General features: G+C 37.1%; 1 protein-coding gene across 2 annotated transcripts; it reads right to left on the bottom strand.

Moving 5' to 3' along the window:
• Nucleotides 1–40: 40 nt before the first annotated feature.
• Nucleotides 41–17,357, bottom strand: LOC142545678 (protein NUCLEOLAR FACTOR 1). 2 transcript variants are annotated; one of them, XM_075653005.1, is made up of 25 exons: nt 16,992–17,357; nt 16,793–16,883; nt 16,533–16,674; nt 16,101–16,228; nt 15,482–15,668; nt 14,571–14,703; nt 13,875–13,998; nt 7,581–7,681; nt 7,242–7,373; nt 6,949–7,029; nt 5,933–6,120; nt 5,355–5,424; nt 5,105–5,164; nt 4,963–5,001; nt 4,773–4,861; nt 4,383–4,447; nt 3,586–3,632; nt 3,204–3,263; nt 2,830–2,901; nt 2,512–2,541; nt 2,333–2,427; nt 2,075–2,180; nt 1,070–1,132; nt 912–983; nt 41–568 (listed from the first exon to the last, which is right to left on the bottom strand). In XM_075653005.1, exons 3-25 carry the CDS (start codon nt 16,652–16,654, stop codon nt 494–496), a joined length of 2,139 nt encoding a protein of 712 aa, XP_075509120.1. In that variant the 5' UTR covers nt 16,655–16,674; nt 16,793–16,883; nt 16,992–17,357; the 3' UTR covers nt 41–493. The 2 variants fall into 2 exon arrangements, with proteins under 2 accessions (XP_075509120.1, XP_075509119.1); XM_075653004.1 differs by having other exon boundaries at nt 14,571–14,715; nt 16,992–17,352.
• Nucleotides 17,358–18,272: the final 915 nt, after the last annotated feature.

Genomic DNA, 18,272 nt, shown 5'->3' with positions numbered 1-18,272 from the left:
GTATTCTCTTCGAGAGAAACCCTGATTCTGAAACTCGACAATAGTAAAATTCAATGAATTTCTATTCCATAATGTTCTTAAAAGATATACAGTTGACCCAAAAATTAATGACAGAGAGATAAAAACTTGCGACAAAAAAAATGTCACGGATACAAGTAGATAACCTTTCTAGTCACTCCTTAGATTAAAATGATCGAATTGAGGTAAATAATGAAATTTGAACAAGATTTTCAAACAGGAGAGGGATAATAACGAACAACGAGTAATGTATAAATTAATCGTGTGAAAATTATAATAGCATCAAATTATCAGGTAAATAAGGAGACAGAAGAAATATTTCTTGAAACTCTGCAGGTTCAAGGCTTTAAAACTCGTTGTTTTGTGCGTGAAATACGCCATTGGATACATCGTCCAGTGTTTTCTTGAGACTCCTGTCTGTTTTACATGTTCGAAAACCCTTTCCATCTGTTGGCGTCAAACATGGAAACTTTGCTCATGCGAAAACAAACACGCCTTTATCCGAGTCGACCATCCTCTTTGCCGCGGTAGAACCAACAACTCTCTCGAGCTACGCGTTGCAAAAAATCAAGTTAAACTCTTGGTGACTCTTTATAATATCTTCCGGATCTTTAGATTTTAGGTGACTACAAATAGGTGAAAACCAGTACTAATACTTGCCCTTGCACAAGTAATAATAAATAGTCAATTGCAGATATGATCTAGGCATAATGTTATCTGGCATATAAGTAACAAGAAGAATGTTTTCAGGATACAAAAACAAGGAAGATCCAAGTTTTAACATTTTTTATATCGACAACAGAGGCCGACAAAGAGATTGAATCGTAGAATGCTAAGAACAAGGACTGACTGAGAAAATATCTCGGAACAGCGATAAACAGCAAGAATTGTACCCGTAGATAATCCAAACGAGAAAACAAGATGGTGCAGGTCATGTCGGCTGAGGGTTCGAGGAAATTAACAATCTGCAGCAGAAGCCAATATAACATCAACGTAAATACCATAAGTAAATATAATGGAAAATATCGAATAATTTTGTAGCATTTTTCACCTCGGGGTAAAACTCTTTCCTCTCCGGGAGGGAATAGATTAATAAATTCTTTACGCCTCGTATCTACTTGATGGGAAAAACACAATGAAAGGAAAGTGAGGAAAATGTTCTCTTGGGGATAAGAAAAGGAAAACGGATAGGAAAATAGAGGTTGACCAAAAAATTCACACGCCAAATGCCACTTTCGAGATTCGACCAAATCGAAATCACTCAAGAAACCTCAACTAAAAAACTACACCATCATGACCTCCAGCAGTGTGTTTAGATGAAGAGAGAGAGACTCCCATGTTCGATGTGGCAGAGACAGAATTCTTGTCGAGGATGGGGAAAAAAGTATACAAGTCATTCTCAGTAAAAAAAAACTAATGCCTGAAATGACAGTAAATCAAGTGGCTGATTAATAATCCTCCAGTCAGGTATCCCAAATCCAAGTGTTCCACCACGATGGACGACAAAATCATTGTTGTGTTGCATGCGAATGCAGAAATGTTAGTAAATATTCTGGAGTTTACAAACAAGAGACATTGCACTTCACTTCAAAGTTCGAAATACTAGTATCCATGAATTTATAAAAAACATGCACAATTTATGATGTCAAGAAAATATATGTATCATCTTAATGTTTTGAAGTGCTGAGCATGGAAATATTCTCAATTATCAGCCCTGAAGGCACTGTCAGTTCTGTTGCGATTTGATATATATATCTAGATGACACGTGTCAAAACCTTCGGTTTATACAGACAGGTTTCTAGCTCCCTTTTTAGATTTAATACTGGTTTCTAGTTCATTTTTAGATCTAAAACTTCGTAATATTAGAAGATCTGGTTTTCTAGGTGGCTCAAGAGGCTACATCTAAAGATTTTCATTTCAATATTTAATTCTGGCACACTAGGTCAGTGGTATATGCACAGACTTCCTAAAATTTCCAAGTCAGATAATGTGGAAGAAAAACCTAAGGTGGAAATCAACTAAAAAGAGTCATATTAACGGGCAAATGAGAACTACCTTATATCGGTAGTAGAAGTGGGATCTCTCAGTGTAGAGCATGATTCTCTTCTCTCCTCTGAAAAACTGTCCCCGTACATGAGATATATCATTCGGCTTTATGTACCTATATAAATCGAAGAAAATAATTCAAGTGATTTCCAACGAAAGTCCCCATGTAAATTGTAAGGAGAACTGTAAATCACTCAAATAAAAGAATGCACGGATTGCAAGTATGTGTCACAAGGAATTTAAGGAGAGAAAACGAAAGTTTCTTACTCTCCAAACAAGCAGAAGGATGCAGCTTGTGACTTTAAATAATTCCGGAGTCGGACAAATTCGAAGTAAGAGCTAACAAATATCATAACTCCATGCTGCATCGAAAAACATTCACAAAAGTCACTTTTTTGGTAAATTTCAAAAGCACGTGACCAATAACTTGCTAAGCCTCATATCACCTGAACAGAATCTTTTATTTTGGGGAAGACCTGCAAAATTACTAAACTGCATCAATCACATTTGAACACAAATGGGGAAAAAGTGTAAGATATACAGGAATGGCTAGATTCAAGCCAAATTTGCTAATACTGTGTTGATAAATCTTAAGGATATGATGGAACTTCAAGTTTAACAACTCTGGAAAGGTTTTAATCCCGTAATGGTAAAATTCTGCTTCTTAAATGCCAGGGAATCCTATCAAATTTGGTTTTGTCACGCAAGGACATTGCTTGTGATTCTACCGCATAAAACTGAAATAAACAGATGACGTGTCTAACCTTTTTAGAAAAATATTCAAGACGAGAATCATCAGCTCCTGTAATAGATTCTGTATCAAAACGTTCGTAAATCTGTAAAAATAAATAAATCACAAATTACAAGAGTCCAAAGTAGTAAACAGGGCCTCTTTAATCACTAACCAATCTCACAAACCAAAATACTAGATTAACATCAAATGTTTATCTGGAAAAATTACATTTACGTATACACATACAAGAATATAAAGCCGTTAGGTAAGTTTAAATGGCGTAAGGAGTGTAGGCAAGTTCAGTCAGAACAATAAGAGTATTATTTGTTCTTATCACATCTGAAGTATTAAACTCTTAAGCCAATTTGAGAACGTCAATGTCATAGGACTGTAGGAGAAACTTACCTGCTGAACTTTAGTTAATATTTTTGGAAGCACACCCCTATACTTGCACTCCAGTTTCACCTAAAAAGATATTTTTTCAAACAAATGCTTGGTTACAAATTTTAGATTGTAACATTCGCCATATTGAAAATTCTTATTATATAAAAATGTTGATCTACAGGTAACAAGAAACTAATGTTAAAACAAGTTTGGACAAAAAAATGTTTGATATCACGATAACTAGCACTCCTGGGACACAAAAGATATGCAGGTAGAGATAGTGTATATCTTTTCCAAACAAGATATTATCAGTGCAGACACAAATTTCAAATTCATGCCAGAGAAATGTAGATACATGCATCAAGAATTAGAACATAAATGTTTCAAGAGGTAAAGAGCGTACCTTTCCCTGGTAGTTGAAGCAATGCTGATGGAACAGCGCATTAAAATCTGTAACAGTGATAGGTAAGGAAGGTAGAACAAAATGGTCATTCAGGCAATATCATATAGAAGCCAACAGATAAAGTGGCACACTAATATACCTAGATTTGCATTGAAAATAAACTATATTTAAACCGTAGATGTTGAAATTCTACAAGGATGTACCTAGCTCAGCCTTGCACCTTTACATGAGCCAATGTTCGGCCCATCGATGAAGAGCTAACCTTGACCGTGAAGCTCCAATTTTGGTGTGGTTTACAGGTGCAAGGTGCTTTTGTGAGAATATGTTAAATATATAAATAATAAAATACACGGTGAATGCAAGATAATAGCCATTCATTTCGGCTAACAAACTAATCAATAATTTTTTTGTTCTTATTCAATAGTTTGTAAGGTTATACTTGATCATAAGTATGAAATTTTCTAAGATATTTAAATCCTATCACATTATCCCCTCGAGCACCTTTAATAAGGCATTATACTTGATCATAAGTATGAAATTTTCTAAGATATTTAAATCCTATCACATTATCCCCTCGAGCACCTTTAATAAGGCATGTCAATAAAGCGAGTAACAGGAAGGAAAAAGTACACCAAGCATAGACGAGGACAAGATCAGAGAAAATACTACCGCTGTATTGAAACTAATTAATAGAGCAACTTGAAGAATTCTATTGTATTAAAACTTTTCTGGCTGTGTCCATGTCGGTCAGCGAACAGTTCTGAAACAATAAAACTAATATTTATGAACTTGAATACCTGGGTTTATATGAGAAGACAAAATTATTGTCTGCCGATAGAAGCGTGCTTGCCCATCTAGATACCTGAGAATCACATATTGGAATAAAACAACAAAATCACCAAGAAATCTCTTAATAAGGAATAAAAAAAATAGCAACCAGTGTCTCATCCACACCCTATAACTGTTTTATCACCTCTGTTATGTAGATAAAATATACATGCGCTTAAATGCAATTAAGAAACCAACATTTTCCTGGTGCATAACCAAGGTTTGTACCATTGCAATGAGAGAAAAGAAGCGCTGAAGAGATATCCATTACCTGAAGGATTATATTTCCCCAAAACAAATAAAAGAATGCAGACCAAGAGTTCCAAATGACCAAACAAAAGAGCAGCTCAAAAGCATACCATGGTCTTATGCGCATAATGTCTGTTCCACGCTGTTTTGATGGTAATTGGTTCAATTGTTCGACAACAGCCTTCACATGGGACCAGTTCTGGAAAATTTTAAGATATACATAGAGAAAAAATAAAATCATCAGTGCAATTCATCATGATAAAAAGACCACAAAGGGACTTTCTATTATAGTCCACCCACCTGCATTAACATGACATCTGCATGGTCAATGATTAAGATCTGTGACATAAAAAACATTCTCCACCAATAAGCAAAAGATAGACATTAAATCATTCTGACGACCATATTACAGTCACACATAGTTTGGAAATGATAGCACCACCTCTATAGAAGAAAGATAATCAACATCTTTTTCTTTGTTGACTTCAGTCTCCCCAATTTTCTGCAGCAGAATAATTCAATAATCAAAGTCAATTACATCCTATGCAATTACAAAAACCAAAACCAGAAAGCATTTAAAACTCAAAACATGCAAAACTACAATTTTTAAACTGGTGCAGCTTTGACAAAGGTGTAAGATCAGATAAGTTCTATATGATCTATTAATAAAGTGTAAATGGGGAAAGGCTTACGGTGATCAAGCCCAGAGGAGAAGCAACAAGAATGTCCGAAGTATAGAAATCACCATACAGCTTTATACCCCTACAAATAGGATAAAATTGTAGTTAATGTAGCGACATACAAGTATTACTGAATATTGTTCGGTACGCCAAAAAAAATAAGTTGTTTTCACATGAATGTTGGTCAATTTTCAAATATTAGTCAAATGGAGAATGTTAAGTACTGAGGTGCAAGTATGCCACAAATGCATCAATTGCTCTCTTCATGTATAGGCAACTTTCAAATCAAAACTCATGAGCCTATCAACAGTAAGAAAAATTTGTATCAATGAAAGATAATTTTTTTTATCAACGCTTACTATAAAACAACGGCTGGAATTACATCAGGAGTGCTCTATTTATGACTACGGCCAATCCCACTGAATGGGGGAAGAGTGTAATTTGAGAAATGCATCATAAACGAGTAATATAACTAACATAACTTATCAATGCAACAAGTTAAAGAGACAGAGCAGCACTGCTATAAAGCTCTTGCAACTGATACATAATTCAGCTTCCATACGGAGAGTAGTCAAAAGTGAGACTCCTACCTTTTGGTAAACTTAACACCTATCATAAAGTGATCGTTGTTATTATCTCTACCAAGCAAGGCTTCGAAATCAGAAGGTTTTGTGGACATTTTGGTTTTTGTATTTTCTGAGTCATTCTGATCATCCTTGTCCTTGGTTATTCCGGAACCAAACTCCTCATAAAAGCGCTGAATGTTTTCGACCTTATCCTGATAATAACAAAGAACCAAAACTTACTAAATTATTTGCATAAAACTATATCATTGAAATCTGAATTATCATCAAACTGATATCTCAGCGAGAAGTGTCACATAATTCTACCAAGTATAAAAATGGGGAATATCTAGTACAACAAATAAAAAGCATATGTATCAATTTCAAAAAAATAAATAAATTACAGAATATGTATCTAAACTTCAGCCCAATAGCATGAGATATTATATATGAAATTGATCATAAAGCATAAGCAGCAAATAAACTCATGATCAGTCAAAGACTGCCAAAAACAGAAGTCTGATACAAAAAGGCACCATTACAAAGTAAACTAAAGCGACCACATTTAAATACTGAATCATAATTTGGTGCTGATCTAATTCCTCCAGATGCATCAAGTACATGACATAGAAGATGTTTAGACTGCCTTAAAACTGTTAAGAAACCAATTTTCAAGAGCTCAAAACCCTTTTAATTTTATATTGGGTATTATTCTAATATGTAGAAAAATCAAAAGTTGGATATTTTTTAGAGTGTATGTATCTCAATTTTGAAATGTGACAAACAAGGAACAAAGATAAATGCTAATACATTCTCAAGCCCCAAGTGATAAGGATGCTTTTCATATTTAAATTTAAACTATGGGGATGGTAACTTAGCTCTAGCAAAATACAAAAGTCTCCATCTCCCTACATTCGTCGAGGTGGTTATTTAGCAGCAAAATAAACATGTTCTCTTTCTGATAACAGCAACAATTGACTTGGGAGTTACATATCATGTATCCCTCAATTCCTCGTGACATAATGCAAGTAAAATATGAATACCTTAAGCTTAGGTGGAGTCAACTGGATCAACTTCTTGATCACGCGTCGTGCAATCCCTGCTAGGGGCAAAAGGATCAAAACCTGAATTTCCAACAAAGTGTGTGATCACATTGAATCAATAAACAAAAGAATCTATACATAAGATGTATGGGGAGTCAAAGAGGACATAGACACGAACACCGCATGCCTAAGTGGAATGTTTTTTTTTACAAAGGCTTTCGGGGTAATTGGTAAGACTAAATGTTTACTTGATTTAAACTTGACAAAAAAAAAAGAGAAAAACCAGGAAATACCTTTGGACGTGTAAACCCACGATCGAGGTAAGCTTCAGCATTAAGGTCTTTTCCCTCCACGTTTTCTTGATTCTTAGCCAATTTTCTATCATTTTTCGACATAAGATCTCTACTTCTAAGGACATGATTCAACTGCATAACATGATAACTTCACTTATCAGTGAACCATTGGTAAATGAGCAAATGAAGGAAGGACATCGGCAAACCATGTAAAAGAGAGAACACACAAAGACAAAATGAAGACTCTTGTAACAAAAGGATTACCCATACTGAAACCGAGATTGACAAAAATGTAAGCATGTTCAAGAAAACCTGGAAAAATTTGGTTTGTGTACATACAGAGTGAATGAGGTAACCATCCATGATATTTGAATCTTCCTCCAAACCTTTGAGATAAAAGGGCTTCTTGTTGTGGTGCATTATATCACAATAGCTATTGCCTAGATAAAGCAAATAACACCATAAATAAGTTAGTTACAGACAGAAGCTATCTATGCAGAGAAGTCTTAACTGGAAATTTCCCAGCCCACTAATGCTATTCTCCACTCTCAAAGTCATCCCACAAATAAGACAAGGGAAGAAAAACCATCACAAGTAGCAACACCACATGAATACTTTCTCCGAAAGTGAAGTGAATGGCATGATACCACTTAAATGTCACGCCCCGAAACTCGGGATTTGACACCGGCGTTGTTCATCAATCACACAATCGAAAAACAACCAGCCTCGTAGCACAGTATAAACCGAAACCAGTTTATTTCATAAATTCGCAAAAACAACCATTGTCTTTACAACTGAATAAATTGAATAAATTGCGGAAGCGTTTACAATTAAAATAAACCTACTAAAATTCTTAAATCCTTGCAGCAAAATTCTCGAAATTTAAATAATTTCACCCAGCCCCAAAATTGATCCGACTCTTCTCCCTCAACCTGTTCTTCTGTTTTATCTTCGGATTTATCTGGGAAGGTTGTAAGGGGTGAGTATTTTGGGAAATACTCAGCAAGTGGGGGCCGTTCGAGTACACAACAACATGCATATAAAATTCGAAATACGTACACACACACACCATGCATAAATTGACTCATACCACATTCGTATCCTTGACCTGACACTGAGATTCCTCTACTTTCAATGGTTTACTGACGTCAGTCCCTAATTTTTATTCCTCTAAGGGGGCGAGGCCGAATCGGTTATATCCCCACCGTATGAGGGTCATATCATAGTTGGGATTCCTTCCCATATCAAGTTGAATCCTCACAGTGTCAACATAAAACTCATGCACAAATCGTAGCCAGAAGGGGTAGAAGAATAATTGTACTCGACCGAAATTTCGAAAATACGAAAATGCATACACCGAAATTACACATTTAAAACAAGCCCACTTACCTTAGATATCGTAGGAAACGTGAATAGAGGGAATTCCTGCACTGGAATTTCGAACCCTAGCTTCGGGGTTGGACTGCAGCAGCGCTTCGCTTCTTCGCACACTGAGAGAGCAAGCTCTCGAAAATCCTAAGAAAACTAGGAGAGAAACTCGAAAAACTGGAGTAGAAAATGATGTGAATTTTCGAGTTATAGGCCCTCCTATTTATAGGGGTTGGCTGCTATCTCGATAGATGTCATCCGCGCGTTTAAACTTGAATCAAATCTCCATCCAAAATCGTGATCAAATCTAAATTTTATTCTTTATCCTAGACCTAAATTTCGAAATTCATGTATGTATCCCAAGGATAAATTTCGAAATTTATGCTTTGCCCAGCCTGCAAAGTTTCAACTTTTGTGTCTAATTCCCAATATTCGGTAGACTTTTTATTTCCTAAAATAATAAAAATTATATTTCTTAAATCCCACAAATTTGCTGACTTAAACCCGAAATTTAGTAGTATTTTTCCCAAATAAGATTTTGATTATTTTCCTAAAATCCTGGTAGTTAAATCTTTCCCAAGCTGCATTTATCGTGTAAATTTTTCCCTTTATCTATGATTTTCGAAAATTCCCTGATATTCTTTCAATATTATTTTCGAAAATCCCATGATAAAATCCTCAAGATTTTTAGTTCCAAGATTGGGTTATCTTCTTGCTTAAATCTTTATCCAGGTATATCAAATCTTAGATCTATATCTGGTAAAATTCTGCATATCTCAAATTCCGAAAAAAATATACAGGATATTATTTAAATTCTTGAGTTCCAAAAAAATGCCACATCACAAATTCCGAAAATCTCTCAAATCTTGGTACAAAATATTATCATGATAAAATCTAAAATCCTGGATTTTACATCCCTCCCTCCTTATGGGAAGTTTCGTCATCGAAACTTGGGTTGACTAGTTCTATGAAGAGGTAAGGGTATTGGTTCCTCATCCTTTCTTCCAGCTCCCATGTGGCTTCTCTTTCAGTGTGGTTAGACCATTGCACCTTGACGTAGGGAATGATTCGTCGCCTTAGTACTTGGTCTTTGGTGTCCACGACTCTAATGGGAACTTCTTCGTACTTCAGCTCTTCTCCCAAGTTACTTTCGATTATGAGCGGTTCTACTTCCAACACGTGGCTTGGATCCGAGATGTATTTCCGTAGTTGGGACACGTGGAAAACATTATGAATTCTAGACATGTTTGGCGGCAGCGCCAATCTGTATGCCAGTGTGCCTACTTTTTCCAAAATTTCAAAGGGTCCTACATAACGGGGGTTTAGCTTCCCGGCTTTACTGAATCGGACAACTCCTTTCATAGGCGACACTTTCACGTAGGCCTTCTCGCCAACGTTGAATTCCACTGGCCTTCTTTTCAGATCTGCCCAACTCTTTTGTCGGTCTTGAGCTGCCTTGAGTTTCTCTCGGACTACTGTAACCTTGTCTACTGTTATCTGTACGAGCTCGGGTCCTACTACTGCTTTTTCTCCCACTTCATCCCAATAAAGTGGTGATCGACATTTCCTTCCATAAAGAGCTTCGTATGGGGCCATTCCGATGCTGCTGTGATAGTTGTTGTTGTAAGCAAACTCAATTAAAGGTAGATGAGTGCTCCAATTGCTACTGAATTCAAGAGTGCATGCTCGCAGCATATCTTCCAGAGTTTGGATGGTTCTCTCCGTTTGTCCATCGGTTTGAGGATGATAGGTCGTACTTAGGGTTACTTTCGTTCCCATGGCCTCTTGAAAGCTCTTCCAAAAGCGCGAGACGAACCTTGGGTCTCTGTCAGACATGATGCTCACTGGTACTCCATGAAGTCTGTCCATGTACAGTGTAGCTAATTTGCCCAGATTGTAGTTCATACGGACGGGTAGGAAGTGTGCAGATTTTGTAAGTCTATCTACAATTACCCATATTCCGTCCTGACCTTGCCTTGACTTTGGCAATCCTACCACAAAGTCCATGGAGATATGGTCCCACTTCCACTCAGGTATCTCCAACGGTTGCCATAATCCTCCGGGTCGCTGATGCTCTGCTTTGACCTGTTGACAAACCTGACACTTAGAGACGAATACTGCCACATCTCTTTTCATTCCGTTCCACCAAAAATTCCTCTTAAGGTCTCTGTACATTTTTGTACTGCCTGGATGGGCTAAAAACTTGGACTTGTGTGCTTCTGATAGTATTTCTTGGCGAAGGTTATCGTTGTTCGGTACGCACAGTCGTCCATTCATCCAAACGACTCCCTTGTCATCAATTTGTAGATCTTGAGACTTCCCGTTTTTGACTTGTTCCTTAAGTTTCTTTAGCTCGGGGTCTCAGTCCTGATTTAACTTGACGGTCTCCTGCAGACATGGCTGGGCGGAGAGTGAAGCTAGAGTGATCTTGCCTCCATTTTTCCGACGCAGAGCATCGACCACTTTGTTCGCTTTACCTGGATGGTAACTTATAGTCAAGTCGTAATCCTTCAATAGTTCGATCCATCGCCTTTGCCTCATGTTTAGTTCTTTTTGGGTGAACAAGTACTTGAGACTCTGGTGATCTGTGAAAATTTCGCACTTGGCACCATAGAGATAGTGCCTCCAGATTTTTAAGGCAAAGACAACTGCTGCTAACTCAAGATCATGCGTAGGGTAGTTCTTTTCGTGCGGTTTCAACTGCCTTGACGCATAGGCAATCACTCTTCCCTCTTGCATGAGTACGCATCCCAGACCTTCCTTAGATGCGTCACTGTAGATGGTGAATTCCTTATCTTCAGTAGGTAAGATTAGCACTGGCGTGGATGCAAGTTTTTCTTTCAATGTCTGAAAACTTTTCTCGCAACCTTCGTCCCAGATGAACTTGAAATTCTTCTGAGTGAACTTAGTCAGTGGTATAGCTATGGAAGAAAAACCTTCGACGAACTTCCTGTAATAACCTGCCAGTCCAAGAAAGCTCCTGATGTCTGTGGCCTTCTTAGGTTTTGGCCACTCTGTAATTGCCTCAACTTTCTTGGGATCCACTGATACTCCTGCTTCCGAGATCACATGTCCTAAAAAGGATACACTCTTAAGCCAGAACTCACATTTCTTAAACTTAGCATATAGCTCTTTCTCCCTCAGTGTCTGTAGTGCAAGGCGGAGGTGCTCTTCATGTTCTTCCTCGTTGGGAGAATAAATGAGGATGTCATCAATAAATACCACTACGAACCGGTCCAGAAATGGTTTGAACACTCTGTTCATTAGGTCCATAAAGGCTGCAGGCACATTAGTCAACCCAAAAGGCATCACTGTGAACTCATAATGCCCATATCTTGTCCGAAAAGCTGTTTTGGAGATATCTTCAGCCTTGACCTTCAGTTGGTGGTATCCAGTCCTCAGATCCAATTTAGAAAAGATGGCGGCTCCTTTAAGCTGATCAAACAGATCGTCTATCCGAGGTAGAGGGTACCTGTTCTTGATTGTGATCTTGTTCAATTCTCTGTAATCGATGCACAATCTCATACTACTGTCTTTCTTCTTTACGAAGAGTACTGGAGCTCCCCATGGGGACACACTAGGTCGAATTTGCTTTTTGTCCAGCAATTCTTGGAGTTGCTCTTTTAGCTCCTTGAGTTCAGCTGGCGCCATCTTGTAAGGTGCTTTAGAGATTGGTGCTGCACCAGGAACCAGATTAATTTCGAACTCAACTTCGCGGTCCGGAACTGTCCCTGGGAGTTCTTCTGGGAAAACATCCGGGAACTCACATACTATTGGGATGTCTTCTATCCTCATTTCGACTTCTCTTTGCACTTCGTTGATCATTGCTAGGTAGATGTCTTCTCCGGATTTCATGGCCTTCCATGCCTGGGAAGCGGAAAGGAGTGATTTTCGTTCCTTGGATTTACCATGATACACGATCTCTGCCTGATTTGGGGTTCGGAGCTTAACTCTTTTCCCTTTACAGTCCACTATTGCATGGTTTTTGGCTAACCGGTCCATCCCTAGAATGATGTCAAAATCGACCATAACCAATTGTATCAAGTCGGCACTGAAAGTCTGATTAGCGATACCGATCTTACAATCCTTGTGAATTTTATGAGTTTCTATGGTCTTACTCGTAGGTGTGGCTATCCGAAAAGGTTCAGTTAGAGATTCGGGCTTAAATCCTACTTTCTTAGCAAACATTTTAGACACAAAAGAGTGTGTAGCACCACAGTCAAACAATGCATAAGCAGGTACTTTTTGAAGTAAGATGGTACCTGATACGACTTCATTGGCGTCGTCTGCCTCTTCTTGGTTCATAGCGAACACCCTGGCATTAGGCTTATTCTCCTTTGGTTTGTTGGGGTTAGCTCCCACATTCGGCCCAGTTCCCTTGTTGGGCCCAGCTGCTTGGTTGGCGGCCGTAGGACAATCTGCGATCCTGTGCCCTGCTTTCCCACATCCGAAGCACGCACCACTGGCTCTTCGACATTCCCCGGGGTGTCTGAAACCGCACTTCGGGCATGGCTTGGGTCCTTGATGGTTGGCCGCTGAGGTTTGCCCTGAGGAAGGTCCGCCTGATTGGTTTGGCTTTCTGAACTTCTGACCGCCCTGAGAAGACTGACCGGCATGGGGTCGCTTGTTCTTATTCTCTCGCTCCCTGCGGCGGATGTCGGTTTCAACTCGGATAGCTGCGCCCATAAGATCTGCAAAATTGGCGGGCTGATAAACTGCTAAGGCTGACTGGATTCTACTGTTTAATCCTCTCTTGAAGCGGTGCAGCTTCAAAACTTCGTCCGCCATAATGGCCGGAGCATAAGATCCAAGGGCATTAAACTGAGACGTGTACTCCATTACTGACATGTCTGGAGCTTGAGTAAGATTTTCAAAGTCACTTAACTTCTGCAATCTGACCTCTGCCGGATAGTACTGTTTCAGAAATGTTTCTCGGAAGTTTCTCCGAAAGTGAAGTGAATGGCATAGACAGTTTCAACTGCAGCCTAACGGAATATAACTAGAGGATGATCAGATTTTTATTTTCATTTTTAAACTTGAGGGAGTAAGCATAGTTCAAAACACTGGGTAAATCTGCAGCAATCTACCCATGATGTAGCCGGAAAAGAATTATAATAAAAACCAAGAGAAATAATGAAAAGAAAAGTAATTATTATCTCCTTGTAATCATTTGCATAGAAAATAGAAAATTACTGAAAGCAAGATATGGTAATCATACAAAAAGTTAAAATATGGGATCAATGACAAGTTGATTGATGTACTCACATAAAGAGAAAAACATTTTCTGCTTAGACTGATGAAATTCACTGCTTCCAGAAGCCTTGAAAATTTCCATCCAATTCTTGTATAGTTTTGTCTTGAGGCTATAAGAAGAAGTCATGTCCAAATCCTATAAGCATATTGTCAAAATACACGATTCAGATCAGTCTTAATCCTTTTTTGAAAAATTACCAATAAATTAAACCATTATGGCCATTGTCTGAGCGAAAATTGAACCAAAATAATATCACTCAGATAATTTATTCAAAATAAAAGAAGTGACAGTAGTTACAATCTGTTATTCAGGAGCCGAATTTGATCAACCACATACAATTTAGACAGATATGGGAAATATGTGAAACAACTGCATTTAGCTCCAGTAAATGTTTAGTGATGAATCAAAATAATCTTGTTTTAAGTTGAGCGTCTCTTATTCTTTTTTCAGGTGCACTACCCTTTTTACCAGTGTATGGTGGCGTCATAAATACCAAATGACCAGTTCGTATGCCTTTTAAAATCCTAAATATATAAAAGACATTTTAAACAGAATTTACTATTTTTAAATCTACCCTACGCAAGGTGATGGAAATAAACTATAACCAAACAACTATAGAATTCAAAAGAAGTGATAATGGTGAAACTTGAATAACAATAGTCAAATCCCAATGCAAAGATACAAGAGAAAATGATACAAGAAGCAACCTTGATACAACACTCTCCTGTTCCTCTCCAATTGCAATTTTTCATGGTGAGAGCAGGCATCTTCCATGTGTAGCTCCATTTTGTTTTTAACAATTCGTCAACCTCTCTTGATGATAATTTGTAGTTTATATGACTGTCAAAAGTACTACAGGTAAAAACTACAAGTTAATAATTTCAAAATTGAATTACATGGAAAATAGTGTGCCAATATGAATATATGGGAAAACATCAATGAGATTTAACGGAGAACGTCCTTGGGATTCTTAAAAAAGAATTGGTGACAATATCACGAAACAAAAAGCTTCTATCAAGTACAGCGTATATTCTGTAACCTAAAACACTAAACATATTCATGTTTCTTAAGCACTGGATTTCAACACGAGATCAGGTGCAGGCTCGTGCAAGGTAGAGCTGACAAAATGCTAAAGGATTGTCAAAGAACAGCTACCCATAAATTTACCCAGGACGAAATACTGATGGTGAGACATAGTTAATTTTTAGGGTGAATGAAAGTTGATTCCTTTCAAAAAGCCTTAAATCGAAGAACAAATTGCCTTCAAAATAAAGAAAGCATTAAACAATATTCAGTCTCTGCATGAAGGAAAAGTCTCAGTACAAGCAGGCATCAACTGAACTCCATTTTTTATGGCTTCATAAAGGATTAGTTAAATAAATTAATATAAGAATGATTTACAATTATCAATTTCCCACTTGGCTCGAGCCTCAATGGTTCTACAAAACAGCCTGAAAGAGATCTAATGCAAATATTTGACAAAGACAGAATCTCAAAGGTCAAACATGCATAATCATTACGCATTAGGTTCCCTCTACCCAGGGATACACCAGTGGCACCATTTCATGATGACCATTTAATCATTCAAAGAGCAGCATAAAAATAAACTTCAGAAAACCTTGTCGTCATGCATGCTTCTGAAAGGGGTTGATCATTCAATACCGAGTCAGATTCTTCATCCGAATCAAACAGTGCATCCGAATCATCTTGTTCCATGTCTTCCCTCAGTTTCATACTGCTGTAAATTCCAGTTCCTTTTGGGGCATTTGCAATAGTATGGCTCCTAGGGGACTCATTATTATCTCCTAGATTCAAGAGATGAATAAAGATTAGTCCAACAGACGCATGTATTTATACTAACCTAGGATTGTGTTGTCCAAAGAATAGCTAATGCCTTTCCAACTTCTATAGAAAGTCCTTTTGGTGTTCCGTAGAAGATAGTAGGAATCGAGAGTTTCTCTCAACGCTAAAAGTGTTGATAAATAAAAAAAAATAGTAACTTTTGTAGGGGATAGCATATCTACTAGGCTTAATTGCATATTAGGTCCTTGTCCATAACAAGTTATCAAGAAGGCCGTCGAAGAGGGAGCAGCCTATATGAACTAATTAGTCAAGATTATTTTATATTGTAAATAAACTGATATGCCCATAATCCAAAAAATTGTTTTTTTCAATTCTTTAGAAAATAATCCTTGAAAATGTCTAGACAGTTTTATAAAAGTTAGAATTGTCCTTACCATCATCCCTTTCATCAGCCTCACTCAGAGATTCCAGATCATCATCATTCTCAACAGCATCACTCTGAGAATCAGGATCACTGCCAGCTTCTTCATCTGTCTCACTTTCCCCGTGTTCTTCTCTTTGCCTAGCAATGCATAAAAGCATCCAATCAAACCAATCATAATTGCTTTTTTAACTATTTAGCTTTTGGTCCTTGTCATGCAATTTTGAGAAATATAAACTCCATGAAGCAACAGAAAGAAAATGCCATTTATATTCTTATGTAATTAGATTTTCAGTCCACACGCTCCATTATGAAGCCCAAATCTCTAAGAGAAAATCCAAATTCACAAACAGAACCTACAATCAAACCAATTGATTAACATACAGTACATAACCTACATAAGACTGCCCAAAACTAAAAATTTGCGACGTATTAAGTGAACCACCTTCTTCTGAAAGCATTTGCCACAGATTCATTTCGAGACCCCAGTCTCTTCAACAAATCGTCATAAGTAGTTGACTCTCTATGTACAACTTCTGCTTCCTCCTCGGAAGAGGCACCATTCATGGGCTTTTCATAGAACTCCCCTACATTCAAGAAAGATAATAGACATAATGATCCTACTCAACATAGAAACACACGACAAAAATCAAGATACTGCATTTACGTTTGAAAAATAATCACATTCAACGTCAATAAACTTGCCTGATTCGACCCTGTCCTCGTCGGTGCTACTTTTCTTTTCCACATATTTTTCTCTCAACAAAAACGCCTGCTTTATGGGGTCTCTTAAACCCTAGTTTCACAATTGCTTTCGATTAAAGTAATTTTCTCATCCAACTACTATTCATACAAAACACATAAGACATTCGACACCTGCCAGTATAAATGTGTAAGCACTCACCGCTTCTCTTCACGTCAAATTTTTTAACTTTATCGCCTTTCGGCAACCGGCCGGTGTGGCGTTTTAGAGCGGCGCTTTTTTTAAAATTACTCTTCATATTCGCTTATGTGGGAAGGCTGAATAGCGGCAGCCGCTTTGCCTATAAAAACACCGACGCTGATCACCGAAGCCTGCGACAACCTAAAATATAAACACAGAGACCAGTTTCTGAACCGCCGCCAACCGCTTCCGTTGCTTGAAAAAAGGCCACCGGCGGGAGCGTCTCTGCTCGGTTCAAAGATTGTTGAATATATAAATAAGAACACTGGGCTTGGCCACAAGGTTGGGCTTCCCTAATATTCAACCATTTTAAACTAGGCCGAGCATTCACAAAACAGTGTGACACACCGCAGGCCCAAATTTGTGGTTCGTTTATCAAATACAATATTTAATTGATATTATTATCAAATCACGAAAAAATTGATCCATTGCCAGAATTTTATGTTTCTAAAATTATGGTGGGGTAAATTTAACTTTTAGTGAACTAGTACATTATTAAACTTTTGAGCAAGTTTCATGTGATCGTTTCACATATCTATTTTTGTGAAACAAGTTAATCTGATCCATATTTAAAATTAAAAATAATACTTTTAGCATAAAATTTATTTTTTTTCATGAATTAAATCGGATCCGATATCACTCTCACAGAATTGACGGGTGAAAAATTCTCGTCAGAGTATTTGTGTGAACTTTTTTTGTCAGTTGCAGGCTGTTGAAAAATATATATGGGTACAAAAAATAATTATTAAATGATTTAAAAAAAAAACTCCTATTATACTATCTTGCATATTAATTTTTTTAGACAAATCTTTTATCCAACCAGACACATGAAATGTATTTTTTTAATACAATTTTTCACATACAAGTATACAACACACTTTGAGTACTTCTCTAAATGTTATTTCTTTAAAGTGTCCTGTTTTAATTTCTTAGTTATGTCATAAACCATTCCAATTTATTTTTTTTGAAAAAAAAAATCATTCCAATTAAAAACTGAGGCATTATCGTATAATTATCATTATTTTTATTATTGTTATCAGGATTTTTTTAGTTATCATTTCTATTAGATCAGAATATTATTATTAATATAAATATGCGAATTTCAAAATAATTTTGTTAATATAATTAGTAATTGTGACTAACGTGCCATATGTTGAGGGCAAGCTAGCTTATAAATTGCAGATATGTAATTTTCTCCCTTAGTCAACTAATTAATTCTTTAATGCAAGCAATTCATATATG

The sequence above is a fragment of the Primulina tabacum genome, chromosome 5 (assembly GCF_025594145.1).
Source record: "Primulina tabacum isolate GXHZ01 chromosome 5, ASM2559414v2, whole genome shotgun sequence".
Lineage (NCBI taxonomy): Eukaryota > Viridiplantae > Streptophyta > Magnoliopsida > Lamiales > Gesneriaceae > Primulina > Primulina tabacum.
Note: the sequence above shows the minus strand (reverse complement) of the source record. Positions and strands in the feature narration are given on the sequence as shown.

Coding starts and splice junctions, on each gene's coding strand:
- LOC142545678 (XM_075653004.1), bottom strand. CDS start 16,654: ATGAATGGTGCCTCTTCCGAGGAGGAAGCAGAAGTTGTACATAGAGAG. Junction 16,229..16,532: donor GCAAATGCTTTCAGAAGAAG/GTGGTTCACTTA, acceptor ATGCATTGCTAG/GCAAAGAGAAGAACACGGGG. Junction 984..1,069: donor GGAAAGAGTTTTACCCCGAG/GTGAAAAATGCT, acceptor CTTCTGCTGCAG/ATTGTTAATTTCCTCGAACC.